Source organism: Cherax quadricarinatus, chromosome 88, assembly GCF_038502225.1.
Source record: "Cherax quadricarinatus isolate ZL_2023a chromosome 88, ASM3850222v1, whole genome shotgun sequence".
Classification (NCBI taxonomy): Eukaryota; Metazoa; Arthropoda; class Malacostraca; order Decapoda; family Parastacidae; genus Cherax; species Cherax quadricarinatus.
Genome location: NC_091379.1, coordinates 17,031,163 through 17,051,157, shown reverse-complemented (window position 1 = coordinate 17,051,157; position 19,995 = coordinate 17,031,163). Strand labels below are relative to the sequence as shown.

General features: G+C 38.6%; 1 protein-coding gene across 4 annotated transcripts in view; it reads right to left on the bottom strand.

The window, feature by feature from the left end:
* Window positions 1-19,995, bottom strand: part of LOC128698666 (von Willebrand factor A domain-containing protein 5A) — a 267,556-nt gene that overhangs the window by 86,185 nt on the left and 161,376 nt on the right. For 2 of the 4 annotated variants that reach the window (XM_070104010.1, XM_070104009.1), the window contains exons 14-15: window positions 17,697-17,812; window positions 3,217-3,300 (exon numbers count right to left, since the gene is read on the bottom strand). In XM_070104010.1, the coding sequence (XP_069960111.1) occupies window positions 3,217-3,300; window positions 17,697-17,812 (200 nt within the window). The remainder of the gene's footprint in view (window positions 1-3,216; window positions 3,301-17,696; window positions 17,813-19,995) is intronic. The other 2 variants (XM_070104012.1, XM_070104008.1) reach the window with 1 other exon arrangement.

Here is a 19,995-nt window from a genome sequence, read left to right as displayed (position 1 = left end):
TGGTATAAATAATATCAGCGCACTTATGAAAGAATATTAGACTCACCAGTTGATGTGTATTGGACGCATGGCATGATCTGTTTACTTTTGAACTTTGGCAAAAATCGAACATTTCTGCTACTTTGAGCACAATATCAAGGTACTTTTCATTGTGAAACCAATCAAAATCATCTCATTTTCTGTAATATGTCTTCCATTCTATAAAATGAGACCAGGAAAACTAGAATACAACCATAAATACCAAATAAAAATACACAGCAAAGTTGTTGTTTTAAACCAAAAATACGGTATGAGTTTTTTTTTTTCTCATTATGCACTGTGTGCTGCAGGATTTTTTAATACTGTGCACACTGACCACATAGCCCCATTCTTTCATACGTAGGCCTACCAGCTTTCTCTCGCTAGATTTGAAGGAGCTAGAATTTTTTTTTTTTTTTTCCGACAAGTCGGCCGTCTCCCACCGAGGCAGGGTGACCCAAAAAGAAAGAAAATCCCCAAAAAGACAATACTTTCATCATCATTCAACACTTTCACCTCACTCACACAATCACTGATTTTGCAGAGGTGCTCAGAACACAACAGTTTAGAAGCATATACGTATAAAGATGGTATAAACCTTGGTAATAAATACCGACAAGTTGGTTTAGAAAGACACGTAAGCAAACACTAACATATTTATTAGAAAACGTTTCGGTCCTGGGACCTTGATCACTTCTAACATGTTAGAAGTGATCAAGGTCCCAGGACCGAAACGTTTTCTAATAAATATGTTATAGTGTTTGCTTACGTGTCTTTCTAAACCAACGTATACAGATACACAACATATCCCTCCAAACTGCTAATATCCCAAAACCCCTCCTTTAGAGTGCAGGCATTGCACTTCCCATTTCCAGGACTATCCACTCTATCATATGCCTTTTCTAAATCTATAAATGCAATAAAAACTTCCCTACCTTTATCTAAATACTGTTCATACATATGCTTCAATGCAAACACTTGGGGGTTATGGTGAGCAGCAACCTTAAACCAAGACAGCAATGCCTAAGCGTACGTAATAAGGCAAATAGATTACTGGGATTTATATCAAGAAGTGTAAGCAACAGAAGTCCAGAGGTCATACTGCAGCTTTATACATCATTAGTAAGGCCTCACCTAGATTATGCATCTCAGTTCTGGTCTCCATATTACAGAATGGACATAAATTCGTTAGAAAACATTCAGCGTAGGATGACTAAATTAATACATAGCATTAGAAATCTTCCTTATGAAGAAAGATTGAAGACTCTTAAGTTACATTCACTTGTTAGACGAAGAATGAGGGGAGACCTGATCGAAGTGTATAAGTGGAAGATAGGTATTAATAAAGGGGATATTAATAAGGTCTTGAGGATGTCTCTCCAAGAGAGAACCCGCAGTAATGGATTTAAATTAGATAAGTTTAGATTTAGAAAGGACATAGGAAAGTATTGGTTTGGAAATAGGGTAGTAGATGAGTGGAACAGTCTACCTAGTTGGGTTATTGAGGCTGGGACTTTGGGTAGTTTCAAATTTAGGTTGGATAAGTACATGAGTGGGAGGGGTTGGATTTGAGTGGGACTTTCACATCAGAGCTTATTTCTTGGGTGGCATTGAAAATTGGGTTGGGCAAATGTTTTGTTAGTGGGATGAATTGTAAAGGACTTGCCTAGTATGGGCCAACAGGCCTCCTGCAGTGTTCCTACTTTCTTATGTTCTTATGTAAAAGTACTAACCACTCCAACACCATATCCCCCCCTGCTTTTAACATTTCTGTCATGATCCCATCATTCCCAGCTGCTTTATCCCCTTTCATTCTACATAATGCCTCACATGCCTCCCCCACACTTACATTCTGCTCTTCTTCACTCCTAAAAGATGGTATACCTCCCTGGCCAGTGCATGAAATTACCGCCTCCCTTTCTTCTTCAACATTTAAAAGTTCCTCAAAATATTCTCGCCATTTACCTAATACCTCCTTCTCCCCATCTATTAACTCCCCTACTCTGTTTTTAACTGACAAATCCATACGTTCCCTAGGCTTTCTAAACTTATTTAACTCACTCCAAAATTTTTTCTTGTTTTCATTAAAATTTCTTGACAGTGCCTCTCCCACTCTTTCATCTGCTCTCCTTTTGCACTCTCTCACCACTCTCTTCACCTTTCTTTTACTCTCCATATACTCTGCTCTTCTTATAACACTTCTGCTTTGTAAAAACCTCTCATAAGCTAACTTTTTCTCTTTTATCACACCCTTTACTTCATCATTCCACCAATCACTCCTCTTTCCTCCTGCCCCCACCCTCCTATAACCACAAACTTCTGCCCCACATTCTAATACTGCATTTTTAAAACTCATCCAACCCTCTTGAGTACTAATACGGCACCAACCCTGGCGTGCAAGCCATACTAGTATGGCACCAACCCTGAAAGGGTTAATATGCATGAAATTGACTAAATTGCCAATTTCTGACCACTTTATTGGGTAGTTGGAATTGGTAAATGGGCAGTTTCTTGTACTCAAATCGATAGAACAAATGGAGTTCTAAAGAAATAACTAAGTTTTGTTGACTGGACCAATGGAATTGGCCAAAAATAAGGTTCAAAGTGGGCGAAATCGCCGATGCATATATATCGCCGAGATCACTAACTTTGTGAGAGCATAATTCCGTAATTTTTCCATCAAATTTCGTACTTTTGGTGTCATTACCATGGGGAAAAGATTCTCTATCATTTCATAAGCATTTTTTTTTTTTCAAATATTTTGCGACACAGAGAGACGCTTCAGGATTTGGGGTGTCGACAGTCAAAGGGTAATTTTTTTTTTTTATTAACACACTGGCCGATTCCCACCAAGGCAGGGTGGCCAGAAAAAGAAAAACTTTCACCATCATTCACTCCATCACTGTCTTGCCAAAAGGGTGCTTTACACTACAGTTTTTAAACTGCAACATTAACACCCCTCCTTCAGAGTGCAGGCACTGTACTTCCCATCTCTAGGACTCAAGTCCGGCCTGCCGGTTTCCCTGAATCCCTTCATAAATGTTACCTTGCTCACACTCCAAGAGTGAGTTAATAACAACATAAATTACAATTTTATTAAGAACAGTAATAAAACATATTTTAAGAGACAGAACTTTGAGAAACTCTGATGCATCAATGAATGCTCGTGATGTATCTGGACCACTTTCATTTACATACCATACAACTTAAAAGCTGAGTAAACTGTGATGCACCACTTCTCGTGTGAAGCATTCCAATGCGTGAACGTTCACGATAGGGGCTCTGTAATATATATAATGCACTGTATGGTATTTATATATACGTATATCAAACAACAAACTTTATTTCTTTATGCAGAATAAAAATATAGTTGTTGACATGCGATAAAATATTGTTAAGTACAAAAGAAAGCCACTAACATGCTGTGCATTTCAGGAAGACTAATACTAATGCTTACACACTACTTAAGACTAGACATATTTACGTAGTATTAATCCTTGCAGGGTTCTGACTCCCAATCTGAGACTTGTCCATAGGGTCCAAGAATTTGAATTTTTTTTTTTTATTTTTTTCCTTATGAAATGGTAGAGAATCTTTTTCTGAAGGTAATAAAAGAAAAATTTATGAAATTCGATGGAAAATTGACAAACTTATGCTATCATGAACTGTGGTGCATCAGCAATATTTATGCATCGGCGAGTCTGCCCACTTTGACTCCAATTTTAGGCAAATTACATTATTCAAATTGACAAAATTCTTAGCTATTTCGCTAGCATTACTTCTATTTTATCTACTGAACACAAGAAACTGCCCAATCAACTATTTCAACTACTCGATAAAGTAATCAGAAATTCGTAATTTGGCCAATTTCACACAAAGTTCAAAATATTGAAATTTAAAAATAGGGACCAGAATAAACAATGCAGACATTCCTGGCACTAAAATAACATATCCTTTATTTATTAGTTATGTTTCCAGGTTTTACAAATGAATTCCATTTTTATTTTTTATTCATATAATGAATTTTTATCCACACCAAAAAATAGATATACTCTTATGTAATATTGTAATAATTGTATAAATAATATCAGCGCACTCGGGAACATATGTTAGACCCACCAGTTGATATGTATTGGATGCCTGATATCATTTCCTTACTCTCAAACATCAGCAAAAAAATGAACATTTACGCTACTTTGAGCTCAATTTCAAGGCATTTTCGGTATTAAAACCAATCAAAATCATCTCTATTCTGTAATATATCTTCCATTCTATCAAGTGAGATCAAGGAACTGGGAATACAACCATAAAAACCACACGAAAATACACTGCAAAGTCGCTGTTTTAATAAAAAAAAAGTCGGTTTTTATTTTCTAATTACGCACTGCGTGCTACAGGATATGTTTTATATGGTGCACACTTACCACATAGATCATTCTCTCATATCTAGGCCCATATTTACCACTCACAGCTTATCTGAGTGAGCTGAGCTCATGGCATAGAAACACAGCTTGGACCCAGGCTTCAAAGCCATAGAACTACAGGACGGACCCTCAAAAGGTTAAGTGGTACAATTTTAACCCTTTGACTGTCGTGGCCGTATATATACATCTTACGAGGTACCGTATTTGACGTATATATACTCATAAATTCTAGCGGCTTCAAATCAAGAAGGAGAAAGCTGGTAGGCCCACATGTGAGAGAATGGGTCTGTGTGGTCAGTGTGCACCACATAAAAAAAATCCTGGAGCACGCAGTGCATAGTGAGAAAAAAAAAACAACCGTTTTTTTTAATTAAAATGCCGGCTTTGTGGTCTATTTTCGTAGAGTATTTATGGTTGTATTCTCGTTTTCTTGGTTTCATTTGATAGAATGGAAAACATATTATAGAAAAAGAGATGATTTTGATTGATTTTACTATAAAAAGAACCTGGAAATGGAGCTCAAAGTAGGGGAAATGTTTGATTTTTGCCGACGTTCAAAAGTAAACAAATGATGTCATTGTCCAATAAATGTCCAAAAAGCCATTCTAATATGCAGTCATGAATGGGTTGATGTTATTTATACAATTATTACAGTATTGCAGTAGTCTGCATAATAGTAAGTCTTCTATTTTTTGTTTGAATAAAAATTCAAAATAGAAAGCAAGAGTAATATCAGAGGGGCCTGGAGACATGACTGATGAACAAAGAAAATGTTATTTTAGAGCCAGGAATGTCTGCATTGTTCATTCTGGACCTTATTTTGAAATTGTCATATTTTTAATTTTCGTGAAATTGGCCAAATTGCAAATTTCTGACCATGTTATTGGGTAGTTGAAATTGGTAAATGGGCAGTTTCTTGTACTCAATTGATAGAAAAACCGGAGTTCTAAAGAAATAGCTAAGAGTTTGGTCGACTGGAACAACGCAATTAGCCGAAAATAGGGCTCAAAGTGGGCGAAATCGCCGATTTGTAAATATTGCCAAGATCGCTAACTTTGCGAGAGCGTAATTCCGTCAGTTTTCCATCAAATTTCGTTTTTTTGGTGTCAATACAATCGGGAAAAGATTCTCTATCATTTCATAAGAAAAAATAATTTTTTTTTTTGAAATTTTGCGACACCAGGAGACACCTCAGGATTGGGGGTTGCGACAGTCAAGGGGTTAAGTATAAGCTACATACAGTAGGGCTCCACTTACATGGCAGGTTAGGTTCCAGGCTACTGCCATAAAGCAGAAATCGATGTGAAGTGGAATGCCCTTTTTTTCCCCACTTATAAATGCATGTAAATGCTAGATAACAAGTTTACACTAACATATATTAAGCCTTTGACTGTCACGGTCGTATATATACGTCTTACGAGGTACAGTGTTTGATGTATATATACTCATAAATTCTAGCAGCTTCAAATCAAGGAGAAAGCTGGTAGACCCACATGTGAGAGAATGGGTCTGTGTGGTCAGTGTGCACCATATAAAAAAATCCTGGATGAGATGAAAGGAAGGAAAAAAGTAAGGAAAGATGAAAGAATGTAGGAAGGAAGGTAGGAAAGGAATGCAGGAAGGTAGGTAGGAAAGGATTGCAAGAAGGTAGGAAAGGAATGCAGGAAGGTAGGAAAGGAATGCAGGAAGGTAGGAAAGGAATGCCAGAAGGTAGGAAAGGAATGCAGGAAGGTAGGAAAGAAGGCAGGAAGGTAGGAAAGGAAGGTAGGAAGGTAGGTAGGAAACGAATACAGGAAGGAAGGAATGATGACACACGACCATTTACCTAGGATAACTACATAACACAACTGCCTGCTAATACTTTGAAGAAAACTGCTCAGACAAGGTGTTTTGTTTTTGTACATAAAAAAAATGTCCACAAAAATGCACACACACTGGTTTTATGTGTGAGAGTGTAAAACACCATTGTGTATGACACCATGTTTCAAAGAGTTCCACAAGCTGCAGAACTTCTAGGAATATGTCCAGTGACTGTACATTGGTATATATATTATAGAACAATAGTAATAAACAATTTTTTGTATTTGTTTTTGTAAACAAGTTTTGTAAACAATATATTGATAATTATGTTTGTGTGCTTATTGTGTTGTATACAACGAGTGTATATACGTACACTGCACTTTACTTTGGTCTCACAGGCCACATAGGTTATGTGAAAAAATAAAATAGTGAAAAAAGAAAAAAAAACCTTCAAATACAAGTAAACCAAAGTTTACTGGTGAGCGGCAGTCGCCGCTGTTGCCATACACGGCTCATTTTCTGCAAACTTCACGCCTCTATCTCGGTAAGTACTGATGGCAAAAAAAAATTTTTTTGGACTAAAACACTCAGAAAAATAATCTTAACATTTTCATAAGAAAAAATATTTTTTTTTTTGAATATTTTGCGACATAGAATGACAGTTTCAGAAAGGGGCCTGCGACAGTCAAAGGGTTAACATAATATACGACATTTAATGCACCTCAGTGATTGTGTATTATTATTATTATTATCATTATTAACTCTTTCAGGGTCCAGAGGCTAAATCTCAAAGTGTGAGCCAGGGTTCAAGAATTTTTAAAAAAAAAAAAAAAAAAAAAAAACTTACAGAATCCAAGATCATAATTTTCTGTAGGTAATAAAACAAAAACAAAAAATTTCTGATCAGTAGTTACCGAGATATAGAGGCGTGAATATGACCCTCGACCGGGTGGCGGCAACATCCGTGACTTCTGTAAAGTCACATTATTTTATTTTGCATTTTTGTAACTTTTTTCTTTTCTAACATTTTTTTCCAGTAACTTTTGTGTCCTGTGAGACCAATATAATGTATAATTTTACACTCATTGTATTCAACACAATAACTGCACTAATTTGTTTATGATTACAGTGGACCCCCGGTTAACGATATTTTTTCACTCCAGAAGTATGTTCAGGTGCCAGTACTGACCGAATTTGTTCCCATAAGAAATATTGTGAAGTAGATTAGTCCATTTCAGACCCCTAAACATACACGTACAAACGCACTTACATAAATACACTTACATAATTGGTCACATTCGGAGGTAATCGTTATGCGGGGGTCCACTGTATATTGCTTACAAAACTTGTATACAAATTTATAGTAAACAAAATAATGATGAAAATATTAGTGCAGTTATTGTGCTGAATGCAATGGTACCATATAGTACCATATGGTACAATGGTACCATATGGTACAATTACTATATGGAACAATGGTACATATGGGACAACAGTACCATATGGTACATATATGGTACAACAGTACCATATCATACAATAGTATCATATGGTACATTGTACCATATGGTTCAAAACCAAAGAATTCCTCTTCCAATCCACTTCCATCATTGTTAGAACTATAACTTGGGAAGAGGAGAGCCAGAATTTGCCAGGGAGGGAGAGGCTCCTTGCCACCAGGCATGGTGAACAATGTGTACTCAGGCAGCATTCCCACAATACCATGCAAGCACCCAGATTTTTTTTGTTTACTGTGTACACTGACAATGCAGACCCATTCTCTTAGATGAAGGCCTACCAGCCTTCTCGCACTAAATTTGAGGCCGCTAGAATTTTGGCGTAGTTCTATGGTTTCGGCCCAAGCTTCAAAGCCTTAGAACTATGGCGCAGACCCTGATAGGGTTAACATGGCATCCTTAAGACTAATAAGACACACTTCATGATTTTAACCCGTAAACGGTCCAAACGTATATATACGTTTTTACCGCTAGTGTCCCAAACGCATATATGCGTTTTATGTGTCCTACATTTAACATTGCCATGATAAGCCTGAGTCGCCTAGACATGTGAGAATGGGTGTGAGCACTCACTGTGCACCAGATTAAAATAACTGGGGATGCCTGGGTACCATATGCTCTTTTTTCCTATTAAAAAACAACAATTTTTTTTTTCTCAAAAAAGTTGGGGCAGTATGGTAGTGAACGTATATATACGTCTGGACCGTTTATGGGTTTATGTGTACCTGCACGCCAGCACAGTGTGTAAGTATATTTAGGGACAGGAACACATAAGTACAGTGGCCCCCGGTATTCGATATTAATCCGTTCCTGAGAGCTCATCGAATACAGATAATATCGAAAACCGAATCAATTTTCCTCATAAGAAATAATGGAAATCAAATTAATCCGTGCAAGACACCCAAAAGTATGAAAAAAAAAAATTTACTACATGGAATATTAAGTTTAATGCAATAGAATAATAATAAAATAATTGACAATAATGAAGATCTGGTGATGATTGATGGGATGGGAGGAGGGGAGAGGTGTTAGTGTTTAGAAGGGGAATCCCCTTCCATTAGGACTTAAGGTAGCAAGTCCTTTTCTGGGGTTACTTCCCTTCTTTTAATGCCACTAGGACCAGCTTCAGAGTCGCTGGATTTCTGTCGCACAACATATCTGTCCATAGAGGCCTGTACCTCCCGTTCCTTTATGACTTCCCTAAAGTGTTTCACAACATTGTTAGTGTAATAGTCACCAGCACGGCTTGCAATAGCTGTGTTAGGGTGATTGTCATCAAAAAATGTTTGCACTTTAAGCCACATTGCACACATTTCCTTAATCTTTGAAGTAGGCAACTTCTTCAATTTCTCTATCCCCTCCTCCGAAGCAGTTTCCTCAGGTCTGCCCTCTTGCTGTTGAAGATGATCTATCAGCTCATCAGTGGTTAGTTCTTCACTGTCCTCCTCCACCAACTCTTCCACATCCTCCCCACTAACCTCCAACCCCAAGGACTTCCCCAATGCCACAATGGATTCCTCAACTGGCATAGGATTCTCAGGGTTAGCCTCAAATCCTTCAAAATCCCTTTTGTCTACAAATTCTGGCCACAGTTTTTTCCAAGCAGTGTTCAAGGTCCTCTTAGTCACTCCCTCCCAAGCCGTACCTATCAGGTTTATACAATTGAGGATATTAAAGTGATCCTTCCAAAACTCTTTTAGAATCAGTTGAGTTTCTGTGGTCACTATAAAGCAATTTTGAAACATAGCTTTTGTGTACAGTTTCTTGAAGTTAGAAATGACCTGCTGGTCCATGGGCTGTAGGAGAGGAGTGGTATTAGGAGGCAAAAACTTCACCTTAATGAAGCTCATGTCCCCAGAAAGTCGCTCTGACAAGTCTGTAGGATGACCAGGGGCATTGTCTAATACCAGGAGGCACTTAAGGTCTAATTTCTTTTCAGTTAGGTAATTTTTCACAGTGGGGGGCAAATGCATGGTGTAACCAGTCATAGAAAAGGTCTCTAGTGGCCCATGCCTTACTGTTTGCCCTCCACAGCACACACAAATTAGCCTTGAGGACATTGTTTTTCCTGAACACTCTGGGAGTTTCAGAGTGATACACCAATAAAGGCTTCACTTTGCAATCACCACTAGCATTGGCACACATCAACAGAGTAAGCCTGTCTTTCATAGGCTTATGTCCTGGGAGTGCCTTTTCCTCCTGAGTAATGTAGGTCCTGCTTGGCATTTTCTTCCAAAACAGGCCTGTTTCGTCGCAATTAAACACTTGTTCAGGTTTCAGTCCTTCACTGTCTATGTAATCCTTGAATTCCTTCACATATTTTTCAGCTGCTTTTTGGTCTGAACTGGCAGCCTCACCATGCCTAATCACACTATGTATGCCACTACGATTCTTAAATCTTTCAAACCAACCTTTGCTGGCCTTAAATTCACTCACATCACCACTATTTGCAGGCAATTTCTTTATCAAATCGTCATGCAACTGCCTAGCCTTTTCACAAATGATCGCTTGAGAGATGCTATCTCCTGCTATCTGTTTTTCATTTATCCACACCAATAACAATCTCTCAGCATTTTCTAACACTTGCGGTCGCTGTTTCGTAATCACAGTTGCACCTTTTGCAAGAACAGCTTCCTTGATTGCCGTTTTCCTGGTCACTATAGTAGAGATGGTTGATTGGGGTTTATTATACAACCTAACCAGCTCCGACACACGCACTCCACTTTCGTACTTTGCAATTATCTCTTTCTTCATTTCGTAAGTCATTAGCGACTTTTTTCTTGAAGGGTTGGCACTAGAAGCTTTCTTGGGGCCCATGGTAACTTATTTTGCAGAAACAAGCACCAAACACAGTGATAATATGGAATGTACCGAATGTATCCTTAGATGCACGCACATTGGCTGGCTTGTAAACACTGGCACACAAGGGGCAGTTCAGGCCACACGTGGACACGTCTCGTACGAATCGTATTGAATACCTTGTTTTCAATCGAATACCGAGGAAAATTTTTTGCGATAAAATGTATCGAATACCGGATTTATCGAATACCGATGCCATCGAATACCAGGGGTCCACTGTATAATTATCAGAGTAAATTTATCAGGTAAATTTGGGGTGCCAGGGGTAAATGTAAATGGGGAGCCTTTAATTGAGCTATGTGTAGAAAGAAATTTGGTAATAAGTAATACATATTTTATGAAAAAGAGGATAAATAAATATACAAGGTATGATGTAGCACGTAATGAAAGTAGTTTGTTAGATTATGTATTGGTGGATAAAAGGTTGATGGGTAGGCTCCAGGATGTACATGTTTATAGAGGGGCAACTGATATATCGGATCATTATTTAGTTGTAGCTACAGTTAGAGTAAGAGGTAGATGGGAAAAGAGGAAGGTGGCAACAACAAGTAAGAGGGAGGTGAAAGTGTATAAACTAAGGGAGGAGGAAGTTCGGGCGAGATATAAGCGACTATTGGCAGAAAGGTGGGCTAGTGCAAAGATGAGTAGTGGGGGGGTTGAATAGGGTTGGAATAGTTTTAAAAATGCAGTATTAGAATGTGGGGCAGAAGTTTGTGGTTATAGGAGGGTGGGGGCAGGAGGAAAGAGGAGTGATTGGTGGAATGATGAAGTAAAGGGTGTAATAAAAGAGAAAAAGATAGCTTATGAGAGGTTTTTACAAAGCAGAAGTGTTATAAGAAGAGCAGAGTATATGGAGAGTAAAAGAAAGGTGAAGAGAGTGGTGAGAGAGTGCAAAAGGAGAGCAGATGAAAGAGTGGGAGAGGCACTGTCAAGAAATTTTAATGAAAATAAGAAAAAATTTTGGAGCGAGTTAAACAAGTTAAGAAAGCCTAGGGAAAGTATGGATTTGTCAGTTAAAAACAGAGTAGGGGAGCTAGTAGATGGGGAGAGGGAGGTATTAGGTAGATGGCGAGAATATTTTGAGGAACTTTTAAATGTTGAGGAAGAAAGGGAGGCGGTAATTTCATGCACTGGCCAGGGAGGTATACCATCTTTTAGGAGTGAAGAAGAACAGAATGTAAGTGTGGGGGAGGTACGTGAGGCATTACGTAGAATGAAAGGGGGTAAAGCAGCTGGAACTGATGGGATCATGAAAGAAATGTTAAAAGCAGGGGGGGATATAGAGTTGGAGTGGTTGGTACTTTTGTTTAATAAATGTATGAAAGAGGGGAAGGTACCTAGGGATTGGCGGAGAGCATGTATAGTCCCTTTATATAAAGGGAAAGGGAACAAAAGAGATTGTAAAAATTATAGAGGAATAAGTTTACTGAGTATACCAGGAAAAGTATACGGTAGGGTTATAATTGAAAGAATTAGAGGTAAGACAGAATGTAGGAGTGCGGATGAGCAGGGAGGCTTCAGAGTGGGTAGGGGATGTGTAGATCAAGTGTTTACATTGAAGCATATATGTGAACAGTATTTAGATAAAGGTAGGGAAGTTTTTATTGCATTTATGGATTTAGAAAAGGCATATGATAGAGTGGATAGAGGAGCAATGTGGCAGATGTTGCAAGGTGGTAAGTTACTAAATGCTTTAAAGAGCTTTTATGAGGATAGTGAGGCTCAGGTTAGGGTATGTAGAAGAGAGGGAGAATACTTCCCGGTAAAAGTAGGTCTTAGACAGGGATGTGTAATGTCACCATGGTTGTTTAATATATTTATAGATGGGGTTGTAAAAGAAGTAAATGCTAGGGTGTTCGGGAGAGGGGTGGGATTAAATTATGGGGAATCAAATTCAAAATGGGAACTGACAGTTACTTTTTGCTGATGATACTGTGCTTATGGAGATTCTAAAGAAAAATTGCAAAGGTTAGTGGATGAGTTTGAGAATGTGTGTAAAGGTAGAAAGTTGAAAGTGAACATAGAAAAGAGTGAGGTGATGAGGGTATCAAATGATTTAGATAAAGAAAAATTGGATATCAAATTGGGGAGGAGGAGTATGGAAGAAGTGAATGTTTTCAGATACTTGGGAGTTGACGTGTCGGCGGATGGGTTTATGAAGGATGAGGTTAAACATAGAATTGATGAGGGGAAAAAAGGCGAGTGGTGCATTGAGGTATATGTGGAGTCAAAAAACGTTATCTATGGAGGCAAAGAAGGGAATGTATGAAAGTATAGTAGTACCAACACTCTTATATGGATGTGAAGCTTGGGTGGTAAATGCAGCAGCGAGGAGACGGTTGGATGCAGTGGAGATGTCCTGTCTAAGGGCAATGTGTGGTGTAAATATTATGCAGAAAATTTGGAGTGTGGAAATTAGGAGAAGGTGTGGAGTTAATAAAAGCATTAATCAGAGGGCAGAAGAGGGGTTGTTGAGGCGGTTTGGTCATTTAGAGAGAATGGATCAAAGTAGAATGACATGGAAAGCATATAAATCTATAGGGAAAGGAAGGAGGGGTAGGGGTCGTCCTCGAAAGGGTTGGAAAGAGGGGGTAAAGGAGGTTTTGTGGGCAAGGGGCTTGGACTTCCAGCAAGCGTGCATGAGCGTGTTAGATAGGAGTGAATGGAGATGAATGGTACTTGGGACCTGACGATCTGTTGGAGTGTGAGCAGGGTAATATTTAGTGAAGGGATTCAGGGAAACCGGTTATTTTCATATAGTCGGACTTGAGTCCTGGAAATGGGAAGTACAATGCCTGCACTTTAAAGGAGGGGTTTGGGATATTGGCAGTTTGGAGGGATATGTTGTGTATCTTTATACGTATATGCTTCTGAACTGTTGTATTCTGGGCGCCTCTGCAAAAGCAGTGATAATGTGTGAGTGTGGTGAAAGTGTTGAATGATGATGAAAGTATTTTCTTTTTGGGGATTTTCTTTCTTTTTTTGGGTCACCCTGCCTCGGTGGGAGACGGCCGACTTGTTGGGAGAAAAAAAAAAAAACATGTATATATATACAAAAAACATGAAATAACTAAAACACTTGAAATTTTTGAAAGTTCCCAGACATAATGGAGAGACGCAGTGCTCACGGAGAATGTAAACAAACCAGGTAGGGGCGCGGTGACCGTATTAGAAAGTCAAGTGGGGAAAGCCGTACAGCGATTTTTGGTCATAATTTGAAATGTCCATATTAGCAGAACGCAGTAAAGCGGGGCCCTTTATATACATCTTGCTACTTCTACTTACACTTAGGTCACACTAGTATAGTGGACACTTGTTTTTCATAATTTGTTCCAGAGAGTGTGACTATTATCGAAATTGACAATTTGCAAATCCATTTTCCCCATAAGAAAAATGTAAATCCAATTAATTCGTTCCAGACACCCAGAAGTATCAACAAAAAAAATTTTTTTACCTTATAGTTAGATTTACATGCACAAAAGAATGAACATTTAATATGACAGTTACCTTTACTGAAGGCTGTTATTGATGAATGGAAGACAGGGAGGAGGAGAGAGGGAAGAGAGGTTATTGTTTGGAAGGGGAATCCCCCTCCATATCTTTTTCCTCCTCCTCGTCTCTCTCTCAGTCTAAATCTCCCACATGTGCTGGCGGGAGATTCTTCTGTAAAAACTTTCATTTATTGCAAATTTTACAAGGAATCTTATAGACATCCACAAGGGGATTAGGTCATTTCAGGGGTCACTTCCCTTATCAATTCTATGATTCACCTCATCTTTCATACACACACCTGCTTATAAGTCCACTCCCAAATATCTGAATACATTCACCTCCTCCATACTCTCCTCTCCAATCTGATGTCCAATCTTTCCTCACCTAATCCTTTTGTTATCCTCATAACTTTACTCTTTCCCATATTCACTTTTAATTTTCTTCTTTTACATACCCTACCAAATTCATCCACCAACCTCTGCAACTTCTCTTCAGAATCTCTCAAGAGCACAGTGTCATCAGTAAAAAGCAACTGTGACAACTCCCACTTTGTATTTGATTCTTTATCTTTTAACTCCACACCTCTTGCCAAGACCCTCACATTCACTTCTCTTTCAACCCCACCTATAAATATATTGAACAACCACGGTGACATCACACATACTTGTCTAAGGCCTACTCTTATTGGGAAATAATCTCTCATCTCTCTTTCCTATATACCCTAACCTGAGCCTCACTATCCTCACAAAAACTCTTCACTGCTTTCGGTAACCTATCTCCTATACCATACACCTGTAACATCTGCCACATTGCCCCCCTATCCACCCTGTCATACGCCTTTTCCAAATCCATAAATGCCACAAAAACCTCTTTACCCTTATCTAAATACTGTTTACCTATATGTTTCACTGTAAACACTTGGTCTACACACCCCTTACCTTTTCTAAAGCCTCCTTGTTCATCTGCTATCCTACTCTCCCTCTTACTCTTAATTCTTTCAATAATAACTACCATACACTTTACCAGGTGTACTCAACAGACTTATTCCCCTATAATTTTTGCAGTCTCTTTTGTCCCCTTTGCCTTTATACAAAGGAACTATGCACGGTCTCTGCCAATCCCTAGGTATCTTACCCTCTTTCATACATTTATTAAATAATAGCACCAGCCACTCCAAAACTATATCCCCATCTGCTTTTAACATTTCTATCTTCATCCCATCAATCCCAGATGCCTTGCCCCCTTTCATTCTACCTACTGCCTCATGAACTTCCCCCACACTCACAACTGGCTCTTCCTCACTCCTACAAGATGTTATTCCTCTTTTGCCCTATACATGAAATCACAGCTTCCCTATCTTCATCAACATTTAACAATTCCTCAAAATATTCCCTCCATCTTCCCGATACCTCTAACTCTCTCCATTTAATAACTCTCCTCTCCTATTTTTAACTGACAAATCCATTTGTTCCCTAGGCTTCCTCAACTTGTTAATCTCACTCCAAAACTTTTTCTTATATTCAACAAAATTTGTTGATAACATCTCACCCACTCTCTCATTTGCTCTCTTTTTACATTGCTTCACCACTCTCTTAACCTCTCTTTTTCTCTCCGAATACTCTTCCCTCCTTGTGTCACTTCTACTTTGTAAAAACCTCTCATATGCTAACTTTTTCTCCCTTACTCCCCTACATCGTATCCTGTATACTTATTTATCCTCTTTTTCCTTAAAATATGTATTACCTATAACTAAACCCCTTTCTGTACAAAGTTTAATCAAAGGGCTCCCATTATAAGTTACACCTGGCACCCCAAACTTACCTACCACACCCTTTCTAAATGTTTCTCCTACTTTAGCATTTAGGTCCCCTACCACAATTACTCTCTCACTTGGTTCAAAGGTTCCTATACATTTATTTAACATCTCCCAAACTCACTCACTCTCCTCTACACTCCTCTCTTCTCCAGGTGCATACACGCTTATTATGACCCACTTTTCGCATCCAATCCTTATTTTAATCCACATAATCCTTGAATTTACACATTTCTACTCCCTCTTCTCCTTCCATAACTGATCCTTCAACATTATTGCTACCCTTTCCTTAGCTCTAACCCTCTTAGATACTCTTTGACTTAATCCCATATATTTCTCCCCACCGAAATTCCCCTACCCCCTTCAGCTTTGTTTTGCTTAGCGCCAGGACATCCAACTTTTCATTCACAACATCAGAAATCATCTCTTTCTTGTCATCCGCACTACATCCACCCACATTCAAGCATCCCAGCTTTATAAAGTTTTTCTTCTTCTCTTTTTTAGTAAATACTTACAGGAGAAGGGGTTACTAGCCCATTGTTCCTGGCATTTTAGTCGCCTCATAAGACACACATGGCTTACGGAGGAAAGATTCCTTTCCACTTCCCTATGGACAATAGTGGAAACAAAGAAGAACAAGAGCTTTTTAGAAAAAAGAAAACCTAGATGTGTGTATGTATATATATGCATGTGCGTGCCTGTGTAGTGTGACCTAAGTTTAAGAAGAAGTAGCAAGATATACCTGTTATCCAGAGTGTTTATGAGACAGAAAAAGACACCAGCAATCCTATCATCATGTAAAACAGTTACAGGTTTCTATTTCACAGTCACCTGGCAGGACGGTAGTACCTCCCTGGGTGGTTGCTGTCTACCAGCCTACTACCTAAATTAACTAATTCTAATATTGTTATATGTTTTGCACTACACCTCACTATATTATCACTCTAATTAATGTTAGTCACTTCAATTACCTAAGTTTTATATCAGTATGCAATAATGTATATTAAAATATACTTCTCCACAGCCTGTGTCAATATAAAATAAGAATTAGTATTAGTCTGCCCAAAATGCCTAGGCATGTTAGTTGCCTTCTTTGTAATTAATATTGTATAATATGTAAACCACACCTGCAATTATTTTACATGATGGTAGGATTGCTGGTATCATTTGTCTGTCTCATAAATATGCAAGATTACAGGTAAGTCTTGCTACTTCTACTTACACTTAGGTCACACTACACATATGTATACACACCCCTCTGGGTTTTCTTCTATTTTCTTTCTAGTTCTTGTTCTTGCAAATAATAGAGCCTACTAGACTGGAGAATACACTAGACCTCATCTTCACTAACAATGATGATCTGATAAGAAATATCACCATATCAAAAACAATATACTCAGATCACAACATAATTGAGGTTCAGTCATGTATGCGCGGAGCCCCAGACCGACATAAGGAGATTAGTCACGAGGGAGCATTCACCAAATTCAACTTCAATAACAAAAACAAAGTGGGACCAAGTAAACCAAGGGATACGGCTGGTACGTTGAAAGAAGAAGATGTAAACCACACACTTTAAGCTTTGCAAATTTACCACTCGCAGCTTATCTGACTGAGCTGAGCTCATGGTATCATACTACAGGACTGACAATAGCTTCAAAGAGCTGATGCAACGTGACCAACACCAAGAGGGTTAAAAGAGAATTAGATTGAAAGAATGAGTGACTTTAAACCTCCATAATTAACCCTACTTACCTCAAGTTCTGGACTTACCTCATGGTGAATTTGCTTGACTGGCTTTCCATCTTGATCCACTCCAACTAGCGCTGTCAACTTTGATACTACACCACTAGCAACACTGAGAGTAATCATGTCCTCAGCAACATCTTCTGAAAATTATTAAGCTATGTTAACAAAAATTATTAACCTATGAATAACTACAGTGTAATGAAAACTTGTTAATGCTCAATAATAACCCACATGGAGATACTAATTATCCAGAGTAATAAGTATACAAGTACCATCTGACTTACGACTGAGCTTGGTTCTGACCAACCGGTCCTAAGTCAAAATGGACAAGTTAAACCTTATGCTTTTAGTACTGTATTTTATACTGTAAGGTTTAGGAGAAACATTGTGTACAACACAAACAGCTGTTTATTAGCATACAAAACATTCACATGCATGAAAACATACGAAAACATTCGAATGCATGAACAGAAAAGTACAAGTAACCTAAACCAAGCTGTAAACAGTGCAGTCGTAAGTATGAGTGGTCGTATGTCAAGCAGGTCATAAGTCGGATGGTACTTGTATTTCAACCCCCTGCTGGGGTCCTCTTCATGGAAGGAGAACATAAGTTTACAGGAAGGTTGTGCCTCTCAAGCATGCAGGTATGAGGCACAACCTTCCTATAAATTCAGGTTCTCCTTTCATTTGTGTATCTGCTGAAGAGGATCCCAGCAGGGGGTCAAAATATACAAACCAATTAATTTTCTGAATTTTTTATTAAGCTATGTTAATAGATTTATAAGAAAGGCTGCAAGCAGAAGTCAAAGAAGAAAAATAACTTCATCAATGAAAGTTCTCATTAAGAGCTACAAGACTAAAAGAGATGAGGTTACATTATTACAATCAAGAAGCACTAAACCTGTAGGAGTCATACAGCACCTGAAGAATGGAAGATATTAAAATTTGATCCAAGGAATCAGTAGACCTTCACAAGCATCGAGTCACTTCACTCGAGAATCAGAACAGTAGGAATGAAAACTTTTATTATTATTATTATTATTATTATTATTATGACAGGTACCTAAAAGGGCATCTTTAACCTTTAAACTGTGTCTGACATACTAATACCCAACTGACAACTGTGTCCAACATACCAGTACACAACTGATGACTGCTTCCAACACACTAGTAGACAACTGACAGCTGTGTCCAATATACTAGTACACAACTGACGACTGTGCCCAACATACTAGTACACAACTGACGACTGTGCCCAACATACTAGTACACAACTGACAACTGTGTCCAACCTACTAGTGCACAAATGACAACTGTGCCCAACATACTAGTACACAACTGACGACTGTGTCCAATATACTAGTACAGTGGTCCCTCAATAATTGTCCGGCCTGAAAGTCGTACATTTCAGAAATAGTCCTGTTATTTCGTCTAAACATTGGCTCGCAAATGGTCCGTTAACTCGCTAATTGTCTTTCGTCCTGGACGCGTACTCACGGCTCTGAGCCACTCTCAGCCAGTGTGCCACTGTTTACCAGTGAGCGACGATCCCCTCACGTGTTCATACGAAATATTTCATAATATTCCATTCATTTTAGTGCTTGCAAGTGCTAAATAAGCTACCATGGCTCCAAAGAAAGCTCCTAGTGCCAAGCCTTTGGTAAAGAAGGTGAGAAATACGACTGAATTTAAGAAAAACATCATTGAACAATATGAAAGTGCGGTACGTGTGGCCGAACTGGCCAGGATGTATAACAAATCTCGTACAACCATATCTTCCATCGTGGCCAAGAAAAAGGAAATAAAAAAAGCTGTTGTTGCAAAGGGGGTAAATATGCTGACAAAAATGAGATCACCAGTACTCGAAGATGTTGAGAAGTTATTATTGGTGTGGATAAATGAGAAACAATTAGCAGGAGATAGTCTTATGACGTCGCTTATTTGTGAAAAGGCTAGGCAGTTGCATGACGATTTGGTAAAGAAATTGCCTGCAACTAGTGGTGATGCGAGTGAATTTAAGGCCAGCAAAGGCTGGTTTGAGAGATTTAAGAAGCGTACTGGCATACACAGTGTAGTGTGATAAGGCATGGTGAGGCTGCCAGTTCAGACCAAAAAGCAGCTGAAAAATATGTGCAGGAATTCAAGGAGTACATAGAGGCTGAAGGACTGAAACCTGAACAAGTGTTCAATTGTGATGAAACAGGCCTCTTTTGGAAGAAAATGCCAAAGAGGACCTACATTACTCAGGAAGAAAAGGCACTGCCAGGACACAAGCCTATGAAAGATAGGCTGACGCTCATGTTCTGCACTAATGCTAGTGGGG